Below are 23,383 nucleotides of genomic sequence, written 5' to 3'. Positions count from 1 at the left end.
CTAGACTGCAGGGTTTGGAATTAAAAGGCTTTGAAACATTTCTTTGGGGGAAAAAAAGGAAAAAATAGAATTCTCAAGAAATACACACTCCTAATCTAAGCTGTTTCACTCTGGAGCCATGGCTGTTTTCTGTGCTTTTTTGATGGTTACGCATAGTGTGTTTACTCAACAAAGTTTGTGCCCTAGAGAGATTAATCTCATTTTTTGCCAATTTGCCTCAGTTTTGACTGTGACCTTTCAGTCTGCAACTCAGCTAGATAAAAAAAGACTCATAATAACTCATTATAAGGAAATGTGCACATTTTCAATGTAAATAGTTGTATAAGTACTCAAAAGATATATATATAGATTCAGAATGTACCTGAATTGTTTGCAGTACAGTGTTGGAATCATTGCTTGATGCAGTGAAGGCTATAAGGCTTCTTAATTCCTACAGTACAGATCCTACTTCTGAACATTTTTTTCACAAGCAAAAGAGTTTTTGGTTGTAGGTAATTTCATTAAAATAAGTATGGAAATGGTGAACTTACAGAATCATAGAATGGCCTGAGTTGAAAAGGACCACAATGATCATCTAATTTGAACCCTCCCTGCTATGTGCAGGGTCACCAACAACCAGACCAGGCTGCCCAGAGCCACATCCAGCCTGGCCTTGAATGCCTTCAGGCATGGAGCATCCATAATCTCCTTGGGCAACCTGTTCCAGTGCATCAGCACCCTCTGTGTGAAAAAACTTCCTGCTAAACCTCCCCTGTCTTAGTTTAAAACCATTCGCTCTTGTCCTAACACTATTCACCCTCGTGAACAGTCATTCCTCCTCATGTTTGTATGCACAATACATAGAATACATACTCTGCATATACAATAATACATAGAACTTGAACTGTTATATCATAAAAATCTAAAAACAATGACTTAGTTGTTTTCTCCTGCAGCTGGGCAAATTGTACAGCCAGTGAAATAATTGTTAGAGTACTATATGTATATTGTCTATAAACTTCTAGGAAACTTTCTTTACCCATCAGTGGTAATATTAATGTGCAAACATGGTTTTGCACATATTAATGTGCAAAAATGGTTCTTGTTTAAACTGGATCCAAATTTTCTGGATAAATCTGATTTTTTTTTTAAAGTGCTTGTTATCCACCTATGTCCTGAGAGTGTTATGAGGAGAGAGTGTTTGTTTTTTCTTGCTATTTAAACTGATCTCATTAGGCTACTGCAAACCTAGGTGTAGATGTTTGTTCCTTCAGTCAGAACTGTTTAAATTTTTATATGGATTTTACTTAATTTAAACTTAGCAAACCTATTGTAAACTGAAGAAAGCTCTTATGAAACAGAGGTAATTGCTTTCCAGTAGGAATTTGCATCATCTATTCTGGTAAATATACCTTAGGTATCTACAACACCAAAAAAGCTGTGTTTTTTTGTCTTCCCAATTGAAAACATATGACGAAATATGACTGAGATTTTGAAAGTCTGAAACATCAGTTAGCTACATCTTAATAGAGAATATCTTTGTTGTTCAAGGTCTTGAACATAAAGATTGTTCTTAAACTTTACTTTCAGATAACCTCTTTGTGAGCAGTCAGAATGGATACTACTATCACTCTCAGACTAGCTTGGATAGAGCCCCTCATGACTACAGTGGTCGAATCCGCAATGGTAGTGTCTATAGTGCGCATAGCACAAACTCCTTGAACAACCCACAACATTACCTGCAGCCGTCCCCCATGTCCTCTAACCCAAGCATTACTGGGAGCGATGTCCTCAGAACTGATTATATTCCATCACATAGACATAGTGCCCTAATCCCACCATCTTATCGGCCCACACCAGACTATGAAACTGTGATGAGACAACTCAATAGAGGAATGGTACACACAGATAGGCAGAGTCATTCAATGAGAAATCTTAACATCAGCAATACATATGCTTACAGCAGGCCTGACGCCTTGGTTTACAGCCAACCTGAAATACGAGAACATGCCCACTTCACTTCCCCACAATCTAACCATTATCCATTTAACCTGAACTACAGTTTTCATAGCCCATCCCCCTATCCCTATCCTGCTGAGAAACGCCCAGTTGTTGGGGCAGTCAGTGTGCCTGAATTGACAAATGTGCAGCTCCAGGCTCAGGATTATCCAGCACCAAATATAATGAAGACCCAAGTCTATCGACCACCTCCCCCATATCCATATCCAAGACCTGCAAATAGTACTCCAGACCTTTCTCGACATATCTACATTAGCAGCAGCAACCCAGATCTAATCACGAGACGAGTTCATCATTCTGTCCAGACATTTCAGGAAGACAGCCTGCCTGTGGCACATTCTCTACAGGAAGTCAGTGAACCTCTAACATCGGCGCGCCATGCTCAGCTGCAGAAAAGGAACAGTATTGAAATTGCAGGCTTGACTCCCAGCTTTGAAGGAATAAGAATAAAAGAGAGGACCATGTCAGCATCTGCAGCAGATGTGGCTCTTCCAAGAGTTATTTCAGAAGGGTCACAGCCCAACATTCTGATAGAGAGAACAAAGCAAAAAGAAAATGAGCATGATGAAGGTGTGAACTGTGATCACAAGAAAACCCTTTCAGATGCCACTATGCTGATTCACAGTAGTGAAGAAGAAGAAGAATTTGAAGAAAACAAAGCTAGTACTAGCCTCTCTCCTCTTCCTGAAGATCAAACCCAGCTTTCATCCATTATCGGTGGCTATTCTCATGATTCTGTACTCAACTACCCCTATAGCTCAGTTGCTTCATCTACTGGCCCTTTGCATATTCTTGAGCCTAAATTACATATTTCAGAAACGGAAAAGAGAATGAAAGATGTAAGTCCAGTTCATTTACTAGTAGAAAACCAAGTACAGAGAAGAGGGGAAGGACTGCTTACTCCATCTATGTCAGAATCTGACCTTACAACATCAGGGAGATACAGAGTAAGGAAGGATTCAGTAAAGAAGAGACCTGTGTCCGATCTTTTGTCTGGGAAGAAGAATATTGTGGAAGGCCTTCCCCCACTAGGTGTAAGTGGATATTATTTCTTGTTTTATGTTATTTCAGGATGTTCTGTGGCCACAGTTATGTGGGGTTTCTAAGTGTTTTTGTTTGTTTGTTTTTAAATCAACCTATGTTTTTAAAACATATGAATTGAAAGTTACTTTAACTTAATCTTTATTCTTCTATTTTTTTCTCGTTAACTTTGTTTACTTACGCTCTCTGCTCTGTCTGAGCTTTGTTTGTGTAGTCCTCCCACACAAATCCAACTCTGCAGCCTTCATCCATCTGACATAGCTAACCTAGTTAGCAACTAGTTTTTAGTTCTAGATCCCAAATTCTAGCCTCCCTATCCTTATCTGGAATAGAACCAGATGTGTCTGTTCCACTATCAACTTTCTAATATTAGAACGTCCCTCACTGAAAAATCAGATATAGCTGAATGTTTAACTTTTTAATTCCTTTATCTTCTTATTCTGACCTAGGAGGATAATCAGGCAATAAATTCTTTGCTTGTGTTCTCTTCTTTTCTTTCCTCCATACTTTCCTCTTTTCATATCCTTCCCCTTTTGCCTTGCCTTCCAGCTGTTTTTATCTCACTGAAGTTATTTCTTTTCTTTCTGTGCCCCTTTCTCCTATTCCAATCTTAAAAGCCATAAAAAGAAATCGATTGAACAACTGCGATTTTCCCATTTCCTACAATCCCCTCTACATAGAAGCATCGAAGTCTGCTCAGGACTGTATGATTTCACTTGCACTCTTTATTGCTCGCTGTGTTTGGTTTTATTAGTTCCTGGCATATTTCACATGCTAATGGAGGAATACATTTTTATAATTTTTTTGCTTTTTTTTCCCCCATTGATTCCTGCTAACTTTGCCTCCCTGAGTTTGTGTCAAATAGTTTTCTGCACAAACAGGTCTGCAGTGGAAGTGCTGTACAACTTCTGCTGCTGTGCAGTAACAGTTACAGCTGATACTACAAAAGCTAACCTGAAGTAAACTATGTATTTAAATTATTACTGTGTGCTCAACTTTTTGTGTGGGACTTCTTACATGTAGAACTGAACACAGTTAACTTGTATGAATTTCAATTTATTTAAAAATTGTTTTCCTAAATTTCCTGCCTTGTATGTTAGGTGGATATAGAAAAGAGGTGACAGCTTTCTCTTTATATTCACATTTAGAAAGACTCACTTTGTATTTTTTTTCTTTGAAAGACATGTTTTCAGATGTTGATGGGTCTACCAAAATCATACCTTGCCTTTTCTTTGTGATAGCCAAGTAAATATTTAAATCAACTTTTTGAAATGAAGTTGATATTAAAACTTATTTGCTGAGCACTTCCAGTGAAATACTTTCTAGGTTAGCAATATTTAAGATTTCTATTGCAGAATAGAGAATTGTGGTTTTAATCATTATTAAGGTGAACTGCCTTGAAACAAAAGCTGCCCCTGCAACTCCTTTTGCATTTTGCTTTTTCACTTTCCAATTACGTGCTACTGCTGTGTTTATGTTCACTTTCAAAAACAGTCTCAACCTTTTAATGTTGTCATCTTATTCTAGCTTTTGGAAACATTGAAACCATTCAAGCAGAATATTTGCTCATATTTTCAGTGTAGGGTTTTTTTGTTGTTGTTGTTTTTTGCTTTTTTTTTTTAAGAGTTAAACTGAGCAACTGAAGGAATGGTAGTTTTCTCACTTATGCTTTCAAAAAGAATTCTTTGAATTTATCCTTACATTGGAATCTCCTGTTGATATTTCTCTCAAATAAGATTCATAGTCTAGTTCAGGACTCTGATCTGCCTGTTCTTCTGTGTTCATATTTTGTATGTGCATTTTATTGCAGAAGTAGTCAAACATTTTATTATATCTAAATAACTTATAATCTCATTGTTATGATCATCTGTAGATAAGTGTCTGAAAATTGTCTATCAAAAGTTTATTTTTATTTATTGGTTGGTTAGTGCTTGGATAGTGATTCCAGTTCTGTCCAAGGTTATTTATCCAGTGTAGCTGCCTCACAACCTCAGTTGTGAGCTTTGTAGGAAACAGTATTTGCCATTCTTATGCAGTTTCATTAACCTGTCTGGAATGAAGACAGACTTGTGTTGTGTCCTTGGAGGAATGTTGTCCCACCACTCTAATCTCACTGCAATGCTTATCATGAAAAAAAAAAGTCAGAGCTGTTTGCAAAAGGGGTCAAAGAAGTATTCTTTGCTAAACTGAACTCATCTGGATTGTGCTTTATAACTTCATCTGCTTTTTGAAAAATATTTGTAAATTTTAGCTTTCCTTTTCAGGGCATGAAAAAGAATAAAACTGATGCAAAAAAAATAGGGCCTCTAAAACTTGCTGCCCTAAATGGACTAACTTTGGCTAGAATGCCTCTGCCAGATGAGGGGAAAGAGGAATCAACAAGAGCAACAAATGATGAACGGGTATGGTGAATTTTTTAATCTTTGATTTGTCATTTACATGAGTGATTTTTCAAAATCAATTGCATATGAATGGTGCTTTGTGTCAACTTCAAAGTGCTTCCAATTCAGAGCAACTCAAACGCTCAGAACACAAACAAAATGAAGAGTGAGACTTTGATTGTGAAGTCATTGCTAGAAGTATTAGGTGTAACTCAAGTTTTTCTTTAAGGTATAAGATGATGGTGATTCTACCCAAGTCTTACCCTTTGAACACATGAAATCAATTAGTATCTTCTGATACATTTTTATGCCTAGTCTTTCTGTTTTCTCTCTAATTTTTTGGTCACTTCCCGTACTGAAAACAGATTAAACTTAAAATTCTGAACTTGAACTTGATTGTAATGATTAGTAATGTATGTAATTTTTACAGTAAATTGTGTAGTCAAATTACATCCCTAAGAAGCTTGTGGAGATTGTATTCATGTTTTCCTCACATGGATTCCTGAAACTATAGATGCTGAAATTTTATTTGCTGAAATTTTAAAACCACAAAACAATTTCATATCGCTGAGTGGAGAACAACAGGTTTTAGAACTGAGGATCATTCTTTGAGAAAGTAAGACTTCATCTACTTGTACCAGGGTAACCAGCATACAGACGTACTTCAGCCTGCCTTGTGTATTGTTACATAAGTGCAGGAAAGTATGATATATAGTCAATCAACAGTCTGTGAAATGCTATTTGCAACAGTACTGTTATCACACATTTGATCAGTGAGCAACTACATTCACCAGGATCTGTGGTGATTATTGTACATACTCTGACTATTGGTCTCTTTGGAATCTAATGATAGTTGGACATCCTCAGCTGCAGAACACTATCTGCCTTCATTTGTTTACAATCACTGAACAGGATTAGAACCTGAAGGGGCAGTCACATTCTGACTAGTAGCAGTTTTAAGGAACAGGCCAAGAAGATGCAAGTTACACAGTAGAAATTTGGTCTTGTAGTTTGAGGGCTTGGATTGAGATTTATAGGAGAAAAATTCGACTGTGAGATTCAACTGTGCTGTGCTGAAATGGCTTTTTGAACTATATGCAATTGTTAAAGATAGTAGGGGAGGTCAAAAGTTGACATCACATTATTAAAGTACACATCTACATTTAGTACCTATGTTGGTTATTTCCTCTTATTTATAGATATCCTCTCTTCTCGGGTTAATGTTAATTTACTTCAGGCAAATCACCACCCAGCTAGTTTTGCCCAAAGTGTTGAGGGAGAAGAAGAAACTGTAAAGTCAAGTTATGAGGAAGATGTAGATCTCTACATGTTCTCTTCAGGTAGTCATGTAGAGGAAGAATAGTTATCATAAAATTGGAATGACTGAAGAAGCAGTACAAATCATATATGTGACATAAAAGAAAGTCCAGATTGCAGATATTTTTAGAAGACAAAGGAAGACTTTATAGTTGATACAGTGCCTGTTTTATTGCTCAGCTAAGTGTTACTATCAGATTAAATTAGAAAACTTGACCTAACAATATTAAAGGAGTTTAGACGGTTAATGTACCGATGTGTAAATTGCATATGAAGGAGGTCTTACATCATCCTCTGCAGCATTTGGCATTGAAGTTATTTGATACAAGATACTTTCCTGATCTGATACTACAGAGCAGTTGCTGAAAGAGGCTGGGGACATGTGACATAGATGAAATTTTCTGGCTGAAATCTTACATATTTGTCCTCTAATTATTGTTGGCAAAGAGATGCTGAAATTCCAGAAGTGTCTTATGATTTAGAAAGAACTTGGTTTTGAAAGTATAAATCTTTCAGTGGGCTAATTTAATAAATCAGATTGAATTGTACTACAGAAAGAAAATCCTTGTTTGATGCCTAAGTTACAGGAGGTTGTAAGAGGACTTTACTGCTGTCTTCAATGTTTAATGTTTTCAGTCTAAGTAAATGTGGAATTCTGAGGGGGAAAGATAAACTCATTTACTGAGGCAAGCATTTTGCTTTAAATCTGTGGAGTTTTTCTTGACTTAAGTGACAATTTTGACTTTTTTTTTGTGGGGGGAGGTGGGGTGGAGGGAAGGGATGAGGGCAACACAGTTAAATGAGATTTTAAAAATGATCAAACCAATGTGCTTTGTCAAGAAGAATGAAAAATGAGTGTGTCTCATTTAAAAATACTCAGAGAAGTTTGTAGTGCAGCATAATTACTGGGTTTAACCAAGTGTTTATTTTCCCAACTAAGTTGCCTTTAGAGAAGCTAAAAAGCAGTTTTTGTTATTCACCAGTGTTATCCACCAATTTAGTGAATTATAACAATATTTTTTTAGGCACTTCTCATTTGAACAAAAGTCCTTTTGGTTAGAATTGCTTCTAATTTGTTCTGGTACGTTTGTAAAAATAATATTAGTTTGAAAAATGTAACAAAATTGTACAGAAGGGGAATTCCATATTAAAATAGACTCATTTTAGAGTGTGGCTTCATATGGTTATCTTTTTTTTTCTTTCTGTTAGTGTAAAGTTCTGGAACAACGGTTAGAGCAGGGGATGGTATTTACTGAATATGAGCGCATTCAGAAGAAAAGGCTTATAGATGGTGAGTGCTCAATAGCTCGGCTTCCTGAAAATGCTGAGAGAAACCGGTTCCAGGACGTCCTCCCTTATGATGATACCAGAGTAGAACTAGTCCCAACCAAAGAAAATAACACGGGTTACATCAATGCATCTCATATCAAGGTGAGAGAAATTATGTTGGAGAAATGTTTTCCTCCCTCCCTCTATACTTGTTTTTGTGGGAAAGATGAAAACTGTTTATCCCCACTGTCTGGAAGAATAGTAGAGGGTTAATTACTGGAGAGGTCTTTGTATTCACTTCTATGTTGAAGAGGTCTTCTATATTGATCGTCTCTCTCCTATCTCTTCCACATCTCCTGATTGATACCAACAGAAGATATGTCCATTCTTCCATAGTTATGAAGGCAGATAGCTTTTAAACGAATTGGGATTCCTTGCAATGATTAAAACATTTTTTCCAAGTCCAGTGGCAATAATTATAATTATTATAATTATTTCCTCATTTTCTGTACCTTCAGGCTAGATCCACAACAGGCAGTAGTCTGGGTCCTTGCTTAAGTTTCCTTTAATGGTTAGAGGAACAAATGAAGATAGAAGGAATTCTGTTCTTCCATAATATTCTGATGCCCTAAACTAAAGAGGCAGATATAAATCAGAGTGCCTATTTCTGAACTGTTGCTATCTTTTTGAGTTTGTGGATCTTAAAGTGGCTAAGAAAATGAGGAAAAGATTTTAAATAATTAGTAATCTAATCTATTTCTTTTTACAGATCTCTGTTGGTGGCATAGAGTGGGATTACATTGCTACACAGGGCCCTTTGCAGAATACCTGTCAGGATTTTTGGCAGATGATCTGGGAACAAGGGATTGCCATCATAGCTATGGTGACAGCGGAGGAAGTAAGTATAAACCAGGTCAGATCTACCCCTGAACTTCATGCAGTTTTGTTCTGATTTGTTAAAAGAAGGGGCTCTTTGCTTCAACAAGCAGACCAGTCAAAGATAATTCTCTGATGACCCCTCTGTATTGCTTTCCTTGGCAATTTAGAAAAATCTAAATTTGCAAGCTCTTTCCCATGGAAGACTGGTTTATTTAGTGAAAAAACAAAACATTGTAGTAGCACTTAACAGAAGAGAAATACAATTGTTACAAGAACACTAGTTGTTATAAGTGTCTTTGCATCTCTTTTAAGCGAATGTTTTACTCTTAAGGAAAGTGGGAGAGAAAAAAGCTTCAGATACTGGCCACGTCTTGGCTCCAGACACAACACTGTAACATATGGAAGATTTAAGATAACCACACGATTCCGTACTGACTCAGGCTGCTATGCAACTACGGGACTGAAGATTAAACATCTTCTCACAGGACAGGAGAGAACAGTTTGGCATTTGCAGTATACTGACTGGCCAGAACATGGCTGTCCAGAGGATTTAAAGGGATTTCTCTGTAAGTTGTATTTAATGGCTTTCTTTCATTTCCCCTTTTTTTTTTTTTTTTTTTTTTTTAAATCACCTAAGATGTCTGCTAAGCGGGAATTAACTTGTGAAATTATGCCAAGCATGCTACTGCAAAAGATATATTTGATCCAGTAAGAGATGTTGAATTATATTTCTGGCAGGAATATTTCTGCCATTTTGTTAAAGTGACCATTTAAGTGAAAACCTAGATATATAATTTAGTAAGAAGTCATATAGGTTAAAGCATAACTATAGCAAGTATGACATATTTGAATATGTGCCAATAAGCTGGTTTTAGTGGGGAACAGAGGAACAAGGAAAACTTTACAGAAGTTGGATGATTTTTGTAGATCTGTATTGCTCTAGTTGGTTTATGACTTACGATTTATGTGATATGTGATTTTTTCTGTGGGATGTCATTTGCTAAATTACTACTTCTGATGGTCGTTCAGTCTAACAACATTGCTTGTGTAACTTTATCTCCTGAACTTATTCTCATTTTGTTCAACTTAATAGCATACTTGGAAGAGATACAGTCAGTGCGGCGCCATACAAACAGCACTGCAGATCCTAAAAACTCTAATCCTCCTGTGCTGGTGCATTGCAGTGCAGGTGTGGGACGAACAGGAGTGGTCATATTGTCAGAGATCATGATAGCTTGCTTGGAACACAACGAGGTGATCTATTTTTCTTTCTAATTTTTGATAGTGTTAGGTAGTAAAGAGTAAATAACCCGTTTAATAAATATTATTGCTGTTCATCTGATCTTTCCCAAGGAATGGCCTTTGGAAAAGTCTTTACAATTATGGTTAAAGTGCTTTTGGCAATTTAATAGAAGTTAATAATCTTCTAGTTTCCCACTTACACACTGGGTATTGGAATGCACAGTTGGATTCTTGACTGTGTAGGATGTTGAGTCACTCAGTGTAACAAGGTACGCCCTGGGCTACTAGGCATGTTTCAGGATTTTGCCCTGACTTTAACACTTTTTCTTCATGCCTTAGTTTTAATAGTTAATATTAAAGAAAATCTTTTGTAGCTGGTCTCTGTGCTTTTTATTTAACATTTTTATTCCTAAGTGTAGTAGTACTTGTAGTATGGGTCTCAGCAGAGGACAAAGTGGTAGCTTAATTAGTAAAACCTAGTCTTGTCATCCTTTAGCCAGAATTATAAATATAATTTATAATTGTATTAGTACAATTATAAAGTATTTAGCAATAACATTATGTTCAATCTGAGACTCAACAAAGTGATTGTTTCTTCTGTTTATTTGTCCTAATACTGTGACAAACTTTTGCAGCCAACAGATTTTTGAGGATCCACATATCCCAGAAATAGACAAATATTTCACAGGTGAGGAAGTTGAGGTAGGCACACGGTCAGTGGTACAGTGAAGTCTGTAGTGAAGGTATGGGCAATGCATTGTCAGAGGTGAAATTAGAGCAGTTCATTCTGTCCCCAGATCACTGGTACTGTGCTGAATCTCCTGCTGAGAAAGTACCAACGACTCTCCTTGCTCAGTTGTAATGGCTTTTTTTTTTTCCCCTCCAGATGCTGGACATCCCACGAGTGCTGGACATGTTGAGGCATCAGAGAATGATGATGGTGCAGACTCTTTCTCAGTACACTTTCGTCTATGGAGTTCTCATTCAGTTTCTCAAAAGTTCTAGACTTATATAATCCCTGCCAATTCCTAAGGGACGCTGCAAGAGTTTACAGAAAGAAAGCTACAGTTGTGCAGGCAGACCTGCTTTCACTTTTTTTTTTTTCTTTCTTCGTATGATGAATCACGCAGTTAACTTGTAGGGCTGGTATGTGGCTGTTAGATACAAGTCAGTGTAGCAGTACTAGCAAAGCAGGATCTTCACTGGACTAAATTCTTCCTATGTTCAGCTGGAGCCAAATTAGGGAATGATTTTACTTGTACTGGTTCTTAGTACTTGTACACATTTTTTTAGGGTTGTTGGGAAAATAAATTTCTAACGGAATGGAAATACATGGCACAACTTAATAACTTTTTTTTTTAACATTATAATGAACTGTGCAAAAGCTAAAATTTGTCAGTGCACATGAGGAGAGAAAACTGCTTCTTGGGGATGTCAAGGTCTTACACAGTTTCTGCTTTCAATTTTATATTTAGACAAAAAACATCTATATTTTTTTTAAATGAAGTTTTGGTTTCCTCTGGTTTACTTAGCAGAACTAGCAGCTCTCAGATACTTTAAGTTGTTGCTTTAGGGGCAGTTATTTTTCTATTCAGCTTTTTTTTTTTTTTTAAACTTTCAAAAAAAAAGAACCCACCCAACTTTTAAAACACTAATGTTTTTAGAGAAGATTATCTATGCTTGAACTAATTTCTTAAAAATTGTGCTTACAGTTCTAGTGTAATATGTAGTAACAGAGTGCTGTGTAATAGAACAAGTGAAAAATCATGTTAACTGTTGATAATTTCCATTTGAGTGGAGGCATGTTTGCCTATTGACTTGTAGACTACAGGCAGGGAAAAAATAATATAATTATCTACAGAGTTCTTGGTAATAAACAAATGAGAGAAAGTACATATTCAGTATTATTCAAAAATTTAGAGGACAGTTTGATTTTACTGGCTGAAATCAAAGTGGATGCAAATATTTTAAGCACTTTTTTGCTCTGTTATTTATGTAGTTAAACATAGAAACTATAATCATATATTGTTTCATATGGTAATATGCTGTTACTAACCTATTATTTGAGGAAGAGCCTTTAAAGTTGATGAAGTGAGAGAAGCAAAATTGGAGTAAGAAGGTGCGTAGTGGTGAAGAGGAAATAGTGGAGATGTGGCAGCTATGATTGCTGGTTTATGCATGGCAAAGATGACCATTAAAAATATTTATATTTCCAGTCAGGAAAACCTTTGAAGCACCGGAATTTTCTCTAGAATCCTTCAGATTATTTTGTCAGCAGTAGAACAGATTTTGCTAATGCTGTGCAGCATTGCAATGAAGGATGTTCACAGGAGCCATTTGAGAATGCCTGCAGAACGTAAGAACGCTAAGAGGTAACACTGGAGATGTAGGTATTTTAGTAACTGTGTAGGTTGCAGAGTAAATGGTTGCAGCATAGATGTGAAGATGTCCTACCTCTGGTAGGTTCTGTCTTGTCCCTGAATAGCATGGGTCTGGTCTGTTGACAGTATCCTGAATAGTTCTGTCTCTGTGTTTTTAAAATGAGGACGGTGTGGTTTTGCCTACTTTTGGAGTGTTTTGACCCTATACCAAAGTGAGCTAACTTGTTTGTAGACATCTAGTGTAATTTCCAACAAAAAAAACTATGGTAGACAAGTGTGTAGGTACATCTCAGTATCCATTTCCCACAATACTTGCTTAACAAAATGAAATGAGTCCATGAGATTTTTTTCCACTGGTGAGATGTTGTTATTCCCTGAGTTGTGACCAGGCTTTGGAAGCTATTATGAAGCATTATGAACCTCTCCTCTTGTGAAACAATGATTGTCCTCTCAAAACACAGATTAATAAATGTTTTGTCAATTTCCTTTTTAATAAGCTGTTTCCATAAAGATAAACACAAGGTCCAAATGACATTGTGCTAATATTTCATTCCATAAAATATGTGCTACTTTAAAATACACTATAATATTCAACTAGTGCATTTGGTCTTCTTTCAGGCAGTCCGAATTGTTCTACCCTCAGTAAAAAAAAATATTGAATATTTCAAATGGAGGGAAAAAAAATGCCTAGCAAGTAGTAACTGCCAAACATAAAACTGAGTGGAATAATGTCTTATTCCAGAGAAATAACCTGGAAGTTATTGAAGACTGATTATTCATATAGTCTTGCAGGCAAACAAGTTTGACGTGTATGTGTCAACAGAAACACCACTGAATGAAGCAAATGTATTTGGCTATTTGTGCTATCTTCTGTTATAGAAACATTGATTTGTTTTTCTTTCTTTTTTTTTTTTAAACCACAGTTTCTGAGTGAATAATGTATGCTCCAGAATGTAGCTTTTACCATTTCCAAAGTTTGAGCTGTGATCTTTGCAATGTGATGCATGTGCTTTTAATGAAATTGTAGGTGACCATAACTTTGTGCAACACTTTCCGCCATTCAGCAGCTCTTGGGACAGAATGTCAGGTATGAGGCATTAAAAAAAAAAAAAAAAAGCAATTTCATTCCAAACTTGTGAGATAGTTTCTGAGGTGGCTGAGGAAGCTTTTCCCTTCCATTTTCTTCTCCGTCTTTCTGAGAGGAAGTGAGATCACTTTCAGAGGTGTTAGCTCTCTAACCTGGTAGTCACAGTCTGTTTTTTTAAAAGCAGTAACACTGCTACTTCCTCCACTTCAGCTTTTCAGTCTTTCCACTTGTAGTGCATTTTTGCATTAGTAAGACTTGACTTTCTATGAACCTTCCTAATGAAGGTAGCAGGCTTGTTCTTACATATAAGCATATGGTGTCAAGCGGGCATTGAAAACAAACAGTTTCTCTTCTGGAGATACCAAAAAAAATAAAGCTCCGCAATCTCCTGTCACAAAACTAATTTCAAAAATGTTTAGATTTTCAGATAGCTTTTAAAAGAACATTCAGTTTTTAGCACTTTCTTGTTCTGAGCCTTTAAGGGGATGCTTTGTACATGCTGTTGTGCTGGATGCTTTGTGAAGTGTGGGACTTTATAAGAAAATTTGTGGCCCAAATCCAGTCAGAGCCTGAGTGGAAATTGGATCCTTCTGTCAAAAGCTTAAAATTGTTAGTCATTTTGCCAGGTGTGCTTCTCTTACTATGGGAGAGAAACCAGGTAATTATCATGTAAGATTTGAGCTGAACTTATTTAGTAGGAAAAACAACATAATGCTGATCTCTAGGAATGCCAGAGTTCTCAGGGATAAATAAAGGTGCTATATTACTATCAAGAGACAGATGTGAGCGTCTTTTGTGGTCTAGGTGGTAAATGCTTTCTTAGGATCAAATTCCTCAAAGAGTCAGGAAAGGAACCAATAGATTGCTGTAGGGGCTTCTGCACATTTGATTTCTGTCTTGTTTGCTCTGAAGAGAGATTTTTTGGACAGGGAATCCTTGTAATCATGGGATCCCAGATCTTCTTTAAAAACGTAATTAGCAGCCCTGTTGATTGTGAAGATGACACTTAACAGGCTTTGCTGTCAACTGCAGCTCACTCTTCGCTCATTCTTTGATGGAGGAGCTCCATGCTACCTGACAGTTTTGCACTGCTTCTCTGCAGCCCGCAAAACAGTGATCCCCTTTTTCTGCTGCACATTGGAATGCAGTCTCCATGAATAGCAAAATTAAAGGCCTTGATATTGCTCTCACTGTGATACCATTTGCACACATGAATGGTGAAAACTACAACTGCATAGGAATGTAATAAAAAATAGAAGGTTGCGACCTTCAGAGATGTTGAGTCGTCTTTAAGGTCCCTTCCAACCCAAGGTATTCTGTGATTCTAAAATAAATGCATACTGGAATGGAAAAATTCTTTGCATTTTGAGAAAGTATGCATTTTTTGTTCCTCTTTAAAGTGTGTGACACTTAAAGCACTTTTCTCCAAAATACTTTCTTAATTTTAGTAACTAAGGCTACCAGAGGCTGCTGGTACACTTATCTTGTTGGAATCTTTGTTAAAGTTGAGTGGCTCATAGTTCTCAACAGCCTCTGGACCAAACTTGGGAACTGCGTGGTGGTTTGTCTCATAAGCTAGCACTGTAATGAGACCTCGGTTTTAATACCAGTACTGTTACTAAAACACTGCAGTTAAAATAGTGAACTTGTTACTATGCTACAATGGTTAGCTCAAGTTATTAATTTAAAAGGAGCAACAGATCAACTGATAATAATTCTTTGCTTTAGGTATTTATTGTTCTATTTTCCTTTCCAGTACAAAAAACACATGCAAAGCCAGAGCCCAATCCCTCAAGAGGTAAAAGTTCTGCAGTTCTCGTGAGTGGATTAAGTAATGCTTACTGCCAGTGAAAGCCCTTAAAATGTGAATATTCACATCTACTTTGAATTTAAATATAGATTGCATGAATTAATCAAAAGAATGCATCAGGAATGTGCCTACATGAAGCTAGAACATTACAAGGAAAAGTAGCTGAGATGACTTGGAAGAAATTCTCTTGTAAAAGTACAAAATGTTAGAACTGGAGAGTGTGGATTTCAGGAATGGCTTGAAGGCATTTGGAGGAGGAATTGGAACATTTTGTATCCACAGTGGAGCCGCTAGAAGGGTTTGATTCATATGGTATGTTTTTTTTTTTAATTACACAGTAGGGTAAGTGAGCATGTAGTCATAGGTGTTATTTCTGCTGACTTTTTAAAATGTGATTTTCGAAGCTCCAAATATTATTTCAGAAGCTCTGTTATTTTTAAATATACTCTTTTCCAAACAGATTTAGTGCAATCTGTCACCTCAGCTTCTGTTTGCTTACTAAAGGTCAGATTTTAAGGCCGCAGTCTCAGGTTTTTGGCGTGCAAGCTGAAGGCAAAGGGGCGTATGTGCAAATTTGTGCTGATAATTTGTAATGGATGCAGATTAGATTATTTCAGAGTTTAAATGATTTGTGAATGCAGCCAGCTGCTTACTGTAGGTATGAACTGGATCGAGCTATGGCTATGCTGAAAACTGGGCCTTTGAATTGTGGAATTTGGCATATGCTTACAAATATGTTACATTGTACCATTTGAAGTACAGTGCTAATAAAACTTCAGAGAATCTCAAATGTGCTAGGCTATAGGAAAATATCTTAAACTTCAACAGCAACAGCTGTTGCGAATATGGCTGTAAAAAAGATTTCTTACAAAGATCCTGTTGGGGACCAGCTAACTTGATGTGTTTTGCTGGCATCATGTATGTTCCTTTAAGGTCTACAAGGACTGAAAAAAACATTCTTCATTTCTATGTGCATTTCAAAAAATGGCTGCTAAATGACCCTGGATTCTATTTGCAGTTTTCCACGTGATGCTGCGTTTAGTGGTAAAGAATAACCTCCAGTACATTTGTTACTTAGAAGCCCATTTTTCAGCTCTAATTGGGGAGTTAAGACAGAAATCAAATGCAAAAATCTAACAAATAGAGTTTATAACAGATGCAGTGTGTGGCAAGTTAGAGAGCAAGCCTGTAGATACTGTGGTTTTACTTTGTTTCTAGACAGCAGTCAAAACTACCAAATTACTGCTTTTGTGAGCACAATTTCAGAAGGCGCCTTTTGAAACCTTTTTAAAGGGAATTTAAATGCAGTTTTTCCATTTGGAAATGTTTAAGTAAAATTAGGAGATGTGGAAGTATTTAATGACAGTTAAGTTTTAGAATGATAGGAAACACAATAGGAAAATAGGTCCTCCAGTCTGTCACCTTGCTTATCCTGGATGATTCTGGCAGACAAGGTGTATATGCTGTCCCTTTACAAAGATACCTTCTCAAGTTCCTTTGAAACACCCAAACTGTTTGTCTTCTTTATGACTCATCTGGGAAGACTCGGATGGAAATTTTAGACTCCAGCTTGCAAATCAGTAGGTAGGTACCCTCCTGCACACTGCTGAAATCTCTTCACCCAGTTGAAGCAAGTAGGTGTTTGAAGTCCTTTCAGCAGTTTTGTAGGGCTTAATGTCAGACGAATGCAGGATCTGGCTCAGTTTTCTTCTGTTTTTGTTTGAGCCAGTATGGAAGGATTTAAATGAGACTTTATTTACAGTAGCAACATGAATTTTTGAGTATTATTTTCTAGTACAAAGCTAGTGGTTAACACATCTATTTTTGCTGTCTTGCCATCAATACTGTAAAAATCTATAATCAAAACAGCTTTAATTCTTGTAAAACTGAAATTGGTTTGTAAAACAATGTAAAAATTGTGTTTCATAGACAGAAAAGCTTGTATTACTGAATGTAATATATGTGAAATGAATATATTATAGTCTATTTTTGCCATGAAAAATAAATATTTGAAGCAACGATGCAGTTTTATTGTTCCATTATTAAAAGAAAAATCAGTGCTGTGTGTTCCAGTTTGGAACTTGGCCTTCTGTGCAAAAAGATGTTATCCCTCTTTTAAAGCTCTGTGAGTAATGCCCTGGTTTACAATATGAAGATAAAAACTTCCACTGGCAGGTACTAATTGTTCTCATCTTTGAGGTAGAAAAGTCACACGTCTGCCAACCTAACATAATTTTTTAATTTTTTTCTTTTTTGCATCTTATAAAGCCATTCTTAATATTGAATATTCAATTTCCCTTTAAGCAGAGCTTACAGAAGTTGAAAAGCCTTTTCCAAAAGCCCATGAGAAAAGAACATCGATTATATGACTTAATGAGTAATATTATTTACTTAGCATTATTGAAGCTGCTACCAATACTTGATACTGAAGTTTTTGTTTTGTAATTGATATTTAGTCAAAAATGGAAGCACACAAACATAAAAGGATGTACTTCACACTGGACACTGTAATTGCAGACCAGGCAGTTTCACATCCACTGTCCCTGCAGAATGCCATATGCACAGACTCAATTATCAGGAAATACTGGGCTTTTAATTAAGATTTGTATTACAGGTATGCTCTACTTGGTGGCATTAACGCACATAAGGTAAAATAACATACGTATGTATGTAACTGTCTGATCATTTCCTAAACCCTGAGGAATGTTCTGTGTGGGCAAAGCACTCTTTTTGGCATGGGGCCAGAATCAAAAGAGCAGCCTGTTGTTTAAGTCCAGAATGGCTGTAGATAGATAAAGATTACGTGAAGCTCAGCAATGCTCAATACCTAGCAGGGAGTTTGATGTCTGACAGTTTCTCTGTTCAGGATATAATGACGTTCTGGTATTTTTTTGCTGTTGTTTGTTTGTTTGTTTTGGTTGCTGTTATATCCACTGCTTTTCTTTAAGACATCAGTGATGGCATATAAATGTGTTTTCTCTCTTCCACTGTTGTTCTGATTGTTGTCTGGAAGTCTGGCTTCTGCATGAGGACAGCAGCTCGTAGCACTGCAGAAAAAAAATTGCCAGGCTACCTACAGCACCCAGAGGACAACTGATGAATGGACACCATTTGTGAGTATGATGGTGACTGCATGTATGCAGGTACCAAAAGGAGAACGGTGTTGCAGAGTTGGAGGTGAGTGAGCACTGGATGTATGATGGATGCTCATCAGCTCGGCACTAAGCAAGTTACCTTGTGTTGCTCTGGATGTCATTGGCTCAGTCTGGCTCTTGGACAGGGTGAACCTTCTGCATTTGAGTGATGGCAGTGTTGTGGTTCTGGTGCTTAGGGAAATGATTGTTCTGGTAGTTAAAGGCTAGTTCTGTCATTACTACAATTGCTTTGAACCTAGCCTCGTTAATTCAAAGAAAAAGCAAGAGTAAGTAGGAAATGGTTGAGCTTGGGACTATTTTATCACAAAATAACCTTTGAATTCTTGGCATCCTTTGGGAGCTTTTTTGAAGAAAGGACTTCAAGGCTTGTGCCTGTTGCACTCTCTGAAAAAAAAAAAAAAAAAGGGCACAAGACACATGGGGAAGCTAGAAGGGAGAGAGCTTAGAAAAAATCTTTCCTATTTCTAATTAATGCCCACATCTACTAGAGATAAGCAGGACAATCCTTCAGAAAGATACCTAAATTTAAGCCAAACATTGGTCATACTCAACTAACCAAAACAGTGTAACTGCCCTGCATATTTTATGGATTTAAGGTATCTGCTGTAATAAAAAAGCAGGAAAGACATTGAGGGCTTGCACATGAGATTTCTTAATCTAAGGTTCTTAGTTCAGATTATTATTATTAGCTATTTCTAAAATGATAGTCATATGCCTTAGGTAAATTTAGAAGGACATCAAATCCTTCCACGAACAGACAGAATTATCATACCCAGAGGCAGATGAAGAATTTTCACTGGTGTTAAGTACCTAGGAAGAAAGCCCCTGTCAAGCCTGGTTAATACTGATAATCAGTGATTTGAAGGAACCGCATACTTTGATGTGTGCATATGTGTGTCTGCTGTCTTCTCTCTGCATACCATGCTATTCATGATTGTGGCCAACAATGTATTTCCATTATCAGAACCTTAAGCAAAAACACTTTGGAGGTTTAAAAGGTTGAAGACTGTTTTTAGTTTGATAATGCTTAAAATACTTTTTAGTTTTAGTAGATAGCTGTAGGTCTCCATCACTTAATTTTCGTCAGTCACCAAACATGCACTTTTCTTCATAAACTTGGGGAAGCAATTTAATTGGAAACTGTAGTTCTTAGGGAGCTGTTCTGCCTCAGTTTTCCAGCTCAAAGACGACCCATCCTTTCACTGACTCATTATAAATACAATGTTGTTTTTATTTCCTGGTGCTAATACTCCTGAAAGCTCCCTTGCTGAGGTAGGCCAGCAACAATAATCAGTACTTTTGATTGGATTTTCTCTGGAGATAACTTCTGCTTGGAAAAAGTGGCAACACTGTTCAAATAACATCTGTTTCCTCCTTCGTAAAGAGAGGGGAAACACAGCATTGTGTCAGTAGTCAGGATCAAAATGTAATTAGGAAAGAGGAGGAAAACACAATTGTTCGGCAAAAATAGAAACAAACTTCTATGGTTGATGAAATATTTGTCTTTTTTTCCCCAAATTTCTCTTAAGGCTTAAAGGGCAGAAGGAACTGTTGTGTTTGCAGGATAAAATGACAACCTTATCTCTCTGCACAATGCTGGTCTTTAAATAATGACAAATAAGCAGAACTGAGGCTAATTTACATTCACTGTTGAAAGAAACTGGAAATACTGCTCCAGTATTACTAGCTGAATTATCTCTATACCTATGAAGGTAACTTTGTGAGACAGCCTATCTTGTTTCTGATTTGCCCCATAGTTTTGTGACTGGAATGTGTCGGAGACTGCATCATGGGTGCTTCACAGTGGCAGGGTGGTCTCTCACCTCTCAGTTGTCACTTTGGGTAAAGGTTTTGGAGCTGGTCATAAAGAGAATATGTCGAAAACCCTTTGGGGAGATCTCACTGTGCTATGAATTGAACCAAGCAGAGGCTTTAAGAAGTTCAGATATTGAGGAAGAGCCATGAAGAACATGCGTGCCATAGAAAGTCACTGTGGGGACCCTTGACATAAGTAGGTTGAAAGCTCTTTTGTGCAAGGCTGAAGACTCTCAAGGCTGGAGGGAAGGGCCCACCATGAGAATTTGTTTCTGGGGAAAGGAAAACTGAGAGGAGAGCTTGAAGAGTTCAGCTATTTCTCTTGCACAACCCATTGTTATCTGAGATGACTGCACCCAGCATTTGGGAAGCCTCAGAGCCAGCTCCCAAACCTGTGTTGTCTGCACCATCTCTGCTCTTTCCCAGTGTCAAACACTGGGAAAAAGGGTGCCAAATGCTTCCAGCTTGAATTTATGGCTGGGGAGGCCCCTGCTCAGAGGTCCTGTGAGGAATTCCCAGGCTGACAGGAGAGCTGATGGCATTTGACACATTCCTTAGTTTCTTCTTTGGCATGTGAGTATGCTTGTGAGCGAGAGAAAGAGATAACTGGGTTAGGGTCACTTCATCGTTCTGCTCTTCATCTCCTGGAATTGGCTGCAGGCTGCTGTGAGATGTAAAGCATGCTGCAGCCTTGTGCAGATACTGTAAGGGGAGTCCTGTGGGCTTGCTGAATTCCTGGGATAACTGCTGAGATCTCTGCACCTCGTGCTTCAGATCATGCTGCCCGTCCTCAGAGAATTGGGGTGGTGTAGCTCTATGGCCTGCCAGACCAAGGCTGTGTGAGTCTCTCAAGTTTCAGATGGTCTCCCCCCCACTCCTTTTATTTAGCCTTTACTTGCCCTTCTCAAGGTCTAATTTCATTCCACCAACGTGATAGGACTGGAAGGACTGCACAGGAGTTTTGCTGTGCTGAGCATGCAACAAGAACAACTACTGCACAGAAGTCTGTGCTTACTCTCAGTGTATACTGCGTCTCTAGCATCCCTACAGCTTTTGCAAACCAGTCCAACAGCTTACCATGTGAGTGCAACTTTAACTTGCGTGTTGTTACCTTGGTGTCCTGCACACCTTCTGCCTGCCCTTTGCTGCCTGCTGAAATGTGCATAGTGAGTTCAGTAAAGAGACCAAGCCTTCTATGAGGCCTGTAGAGTTATGCTGTTGAGAGTTACTTTGGATGTTTTCTACAGGGAACAGAAAGCCCTGAGCATAGTAGGTACAACATTGTTGATTTTGGTTCCCTTTACCTGAATTAACTTTTTTTGTTGCTGCCTTTGCTTGATCTCATGAAGTCCTCGCAGGATTTCATTTAGGGGGTTGAGGTAGAGATGAGCTATAGGTCTTCTGTGGCTCAACGGATGAACTGTCATGCAAGCGAGAATTACTTCTGCTTCTTTCCCTTCCCAGCATTGTGTTCTCCCCATGACAAGTTCAGCTTCCGCTGGCACAAGATCCACTTACAGGCTTTGAAACTGGATTCCCTGACTGGTGGTAACCCATGCAACATGCAATGGCTGGTGCAGTAGATTAGTTTACCACTCACCTGTTTGCACATCAATTGCTTTGCCACTTGGAATGAAAATTGATGATGAATGTATCTGAATGAAGCAGATTTCACTTTCAATAAAGAAAACAGGACTGCTGGTGAGTATTTGGGTCGGTTGTTTTGGAGTAAGAAATTTTAAGCCTCAAGTTACAGTGTTGTGTTTTTTTCACTTTTTTTTGTTATATTGTTTAGGTTGATTAGGGATAATATGACAGTTTGGGTTTTGCTTGCAGGTTTTCCTTTTTTTTCTCTATATAGCACTTAGACACCTAAGCACCTTCTCCCTTCATCACACGAATCTTTATTTCAAATGATCCAAAACCCTACTTTGATTTGTAAGCAAAGAGAATCCTACCTCTGAAAACTAGGCTACTGATGACAAAAATGTAGGCTTTAGAAATAAGAGATTTTTTGTCACAGAGCAAAGTAACAATAATGGGCTTTTGATCATTTGGAGTAAGCATTAATGCTATTAATTTGTTTATTGCCCAGATGAGCCTGGGCAGAAATAAATCTTACTATTGCAGATCACAGCAACTGATTGCTCCTAACAGTTACTTTCAAAATATTCAGATCTGTAGTCAATGGTGGTGAGACTACTTTGTTCTCCTAGGGCTTATACCAAAATCTGAATATATTGTCAAGTGAATAGAAACTCAAGGTGATAAGATTAAAAAAAAAAATTAAAAAAAAAAAAAGCCTTCCCTACCACTTTTTTATTTTATATATATATATATATATATATATATATATATATATATATATATATATATATATATATATATAACCCCAAAGCTTAAGAAAACAAAGCTTGCGCTGCTGATTAATCTTAGCAGTGACGTGGGTCTGGTTTGTGTATCAAATTGCTTAAACAACTTACATTTGAAGAACCACCAAATGTAAATGTGAATAAGGAAACAAGGAAAGTATTAAGCACAGGATAGCCTGAATTTACTTTTGGATCTATAGGTGAGATAAGCTAATTGATTTCATATTGATAACATCTATCTCAAGTGTTCTTTCCCCACTACCTGTTGGTAATGGTTGAACAAGAAATCAGTTCCCCTGCCTGTGCTGACTATTCTAGTTGTCAGCACATCAGTGTGCTCCTCTGGGGTTCCTTACTGAGTATTTCACTCAATGTCCAGGAAATTTCTGTAATCGTGGTTTAGGCAGACAGATGGTTTCTTTGTAAAAGGTCAGTTTTTATTAATTTATTTACTGCTATAACTACCACCTACCCAGATAAAACATCACCAATGTTCAGACAGCTCATCCACAGGAAGCATGGTCAAGGAACAGTACTTGTTTATTTTCATGTTACTCATACTGCAGGAAATGACTGTGTCATTATTTGCACCCTTCTGCATGCTGAAGTCATGACCACTTTCACTGCTATGCTTTA

At 37.4% G+C, this 23,383-nt stretch overlaps 1 protein-coding gene across 6 annotated transcripts in view; it reads left to right on the top strand.

The window, feature by feature from the left end:
• Window positions 1–23,383, top strand: part of PTPN21 (protein tyrosine phosphatase non-receptor type 21) — a 53,383-nt gene that overhangs the window by 24,178 nt on the left and 5,822 nt on the right. For 5 of the 6 annotated variants that reach the window (XM_052692790.1, XM_052692789.1, XM_052692793.1 and 2 more), the window contains 7 exons: window positions 1,570–3,032; window positions 5,304–5,441; window positions 7,947–8,168; window positions 8,776–8,904; window positions 9,217–9,451; window positions 9,979–10,139; window positions 11,014–22,076. In XM_052692790.1, coding sequence (XP_052548750.1) covers window positions 1,570–3,032; window positions 5,304–5,441; window positions 7,947–8,168; window positions 8,776–8,904; window positions 9,217–9,451; window positions 9,979–10,139; window positions 11,014–11,142 — 2,477 coding nt within the window. In that variant the 3' untranslated portion in view covers window positions 11,143–22,076. The remainder of the gene's footprint in view (window positions 1–1,569; window positions 3,033–5,303; window positions 5,442–7,946; window positions 8,169–8,775; window positions 8,905–9,216; window positions 9,452–9,978; window positions 10,140–11,013; window positions 22,077–23,383) is intronic. The other variant, XM_052692792.1, reaches the window with a different exon arrangement.

This window comes from Tympanuchus pallidicinctus, unplaced genomic scaffold (genome assembly GCF_026119805.1).
Source record: "Tympanuchus pallidicinctus isolate F22 unplaced genomic scaffold, pur_lepc_1.0 scaffold3, whole genome shotgun sequence".
Classification (NCBI taxonomy): domain Eukaryota; kingdom Metazoa; phylum Chordata; class Aves; order Galliformes; family Phasianidae; genus Tympanuchus; species Tympanuchus pallidicinctus.
Note: the sequence above shows the minus strand (reverse complement) of the source record. Positions and strands in the feature narration are given on the sequence as shown.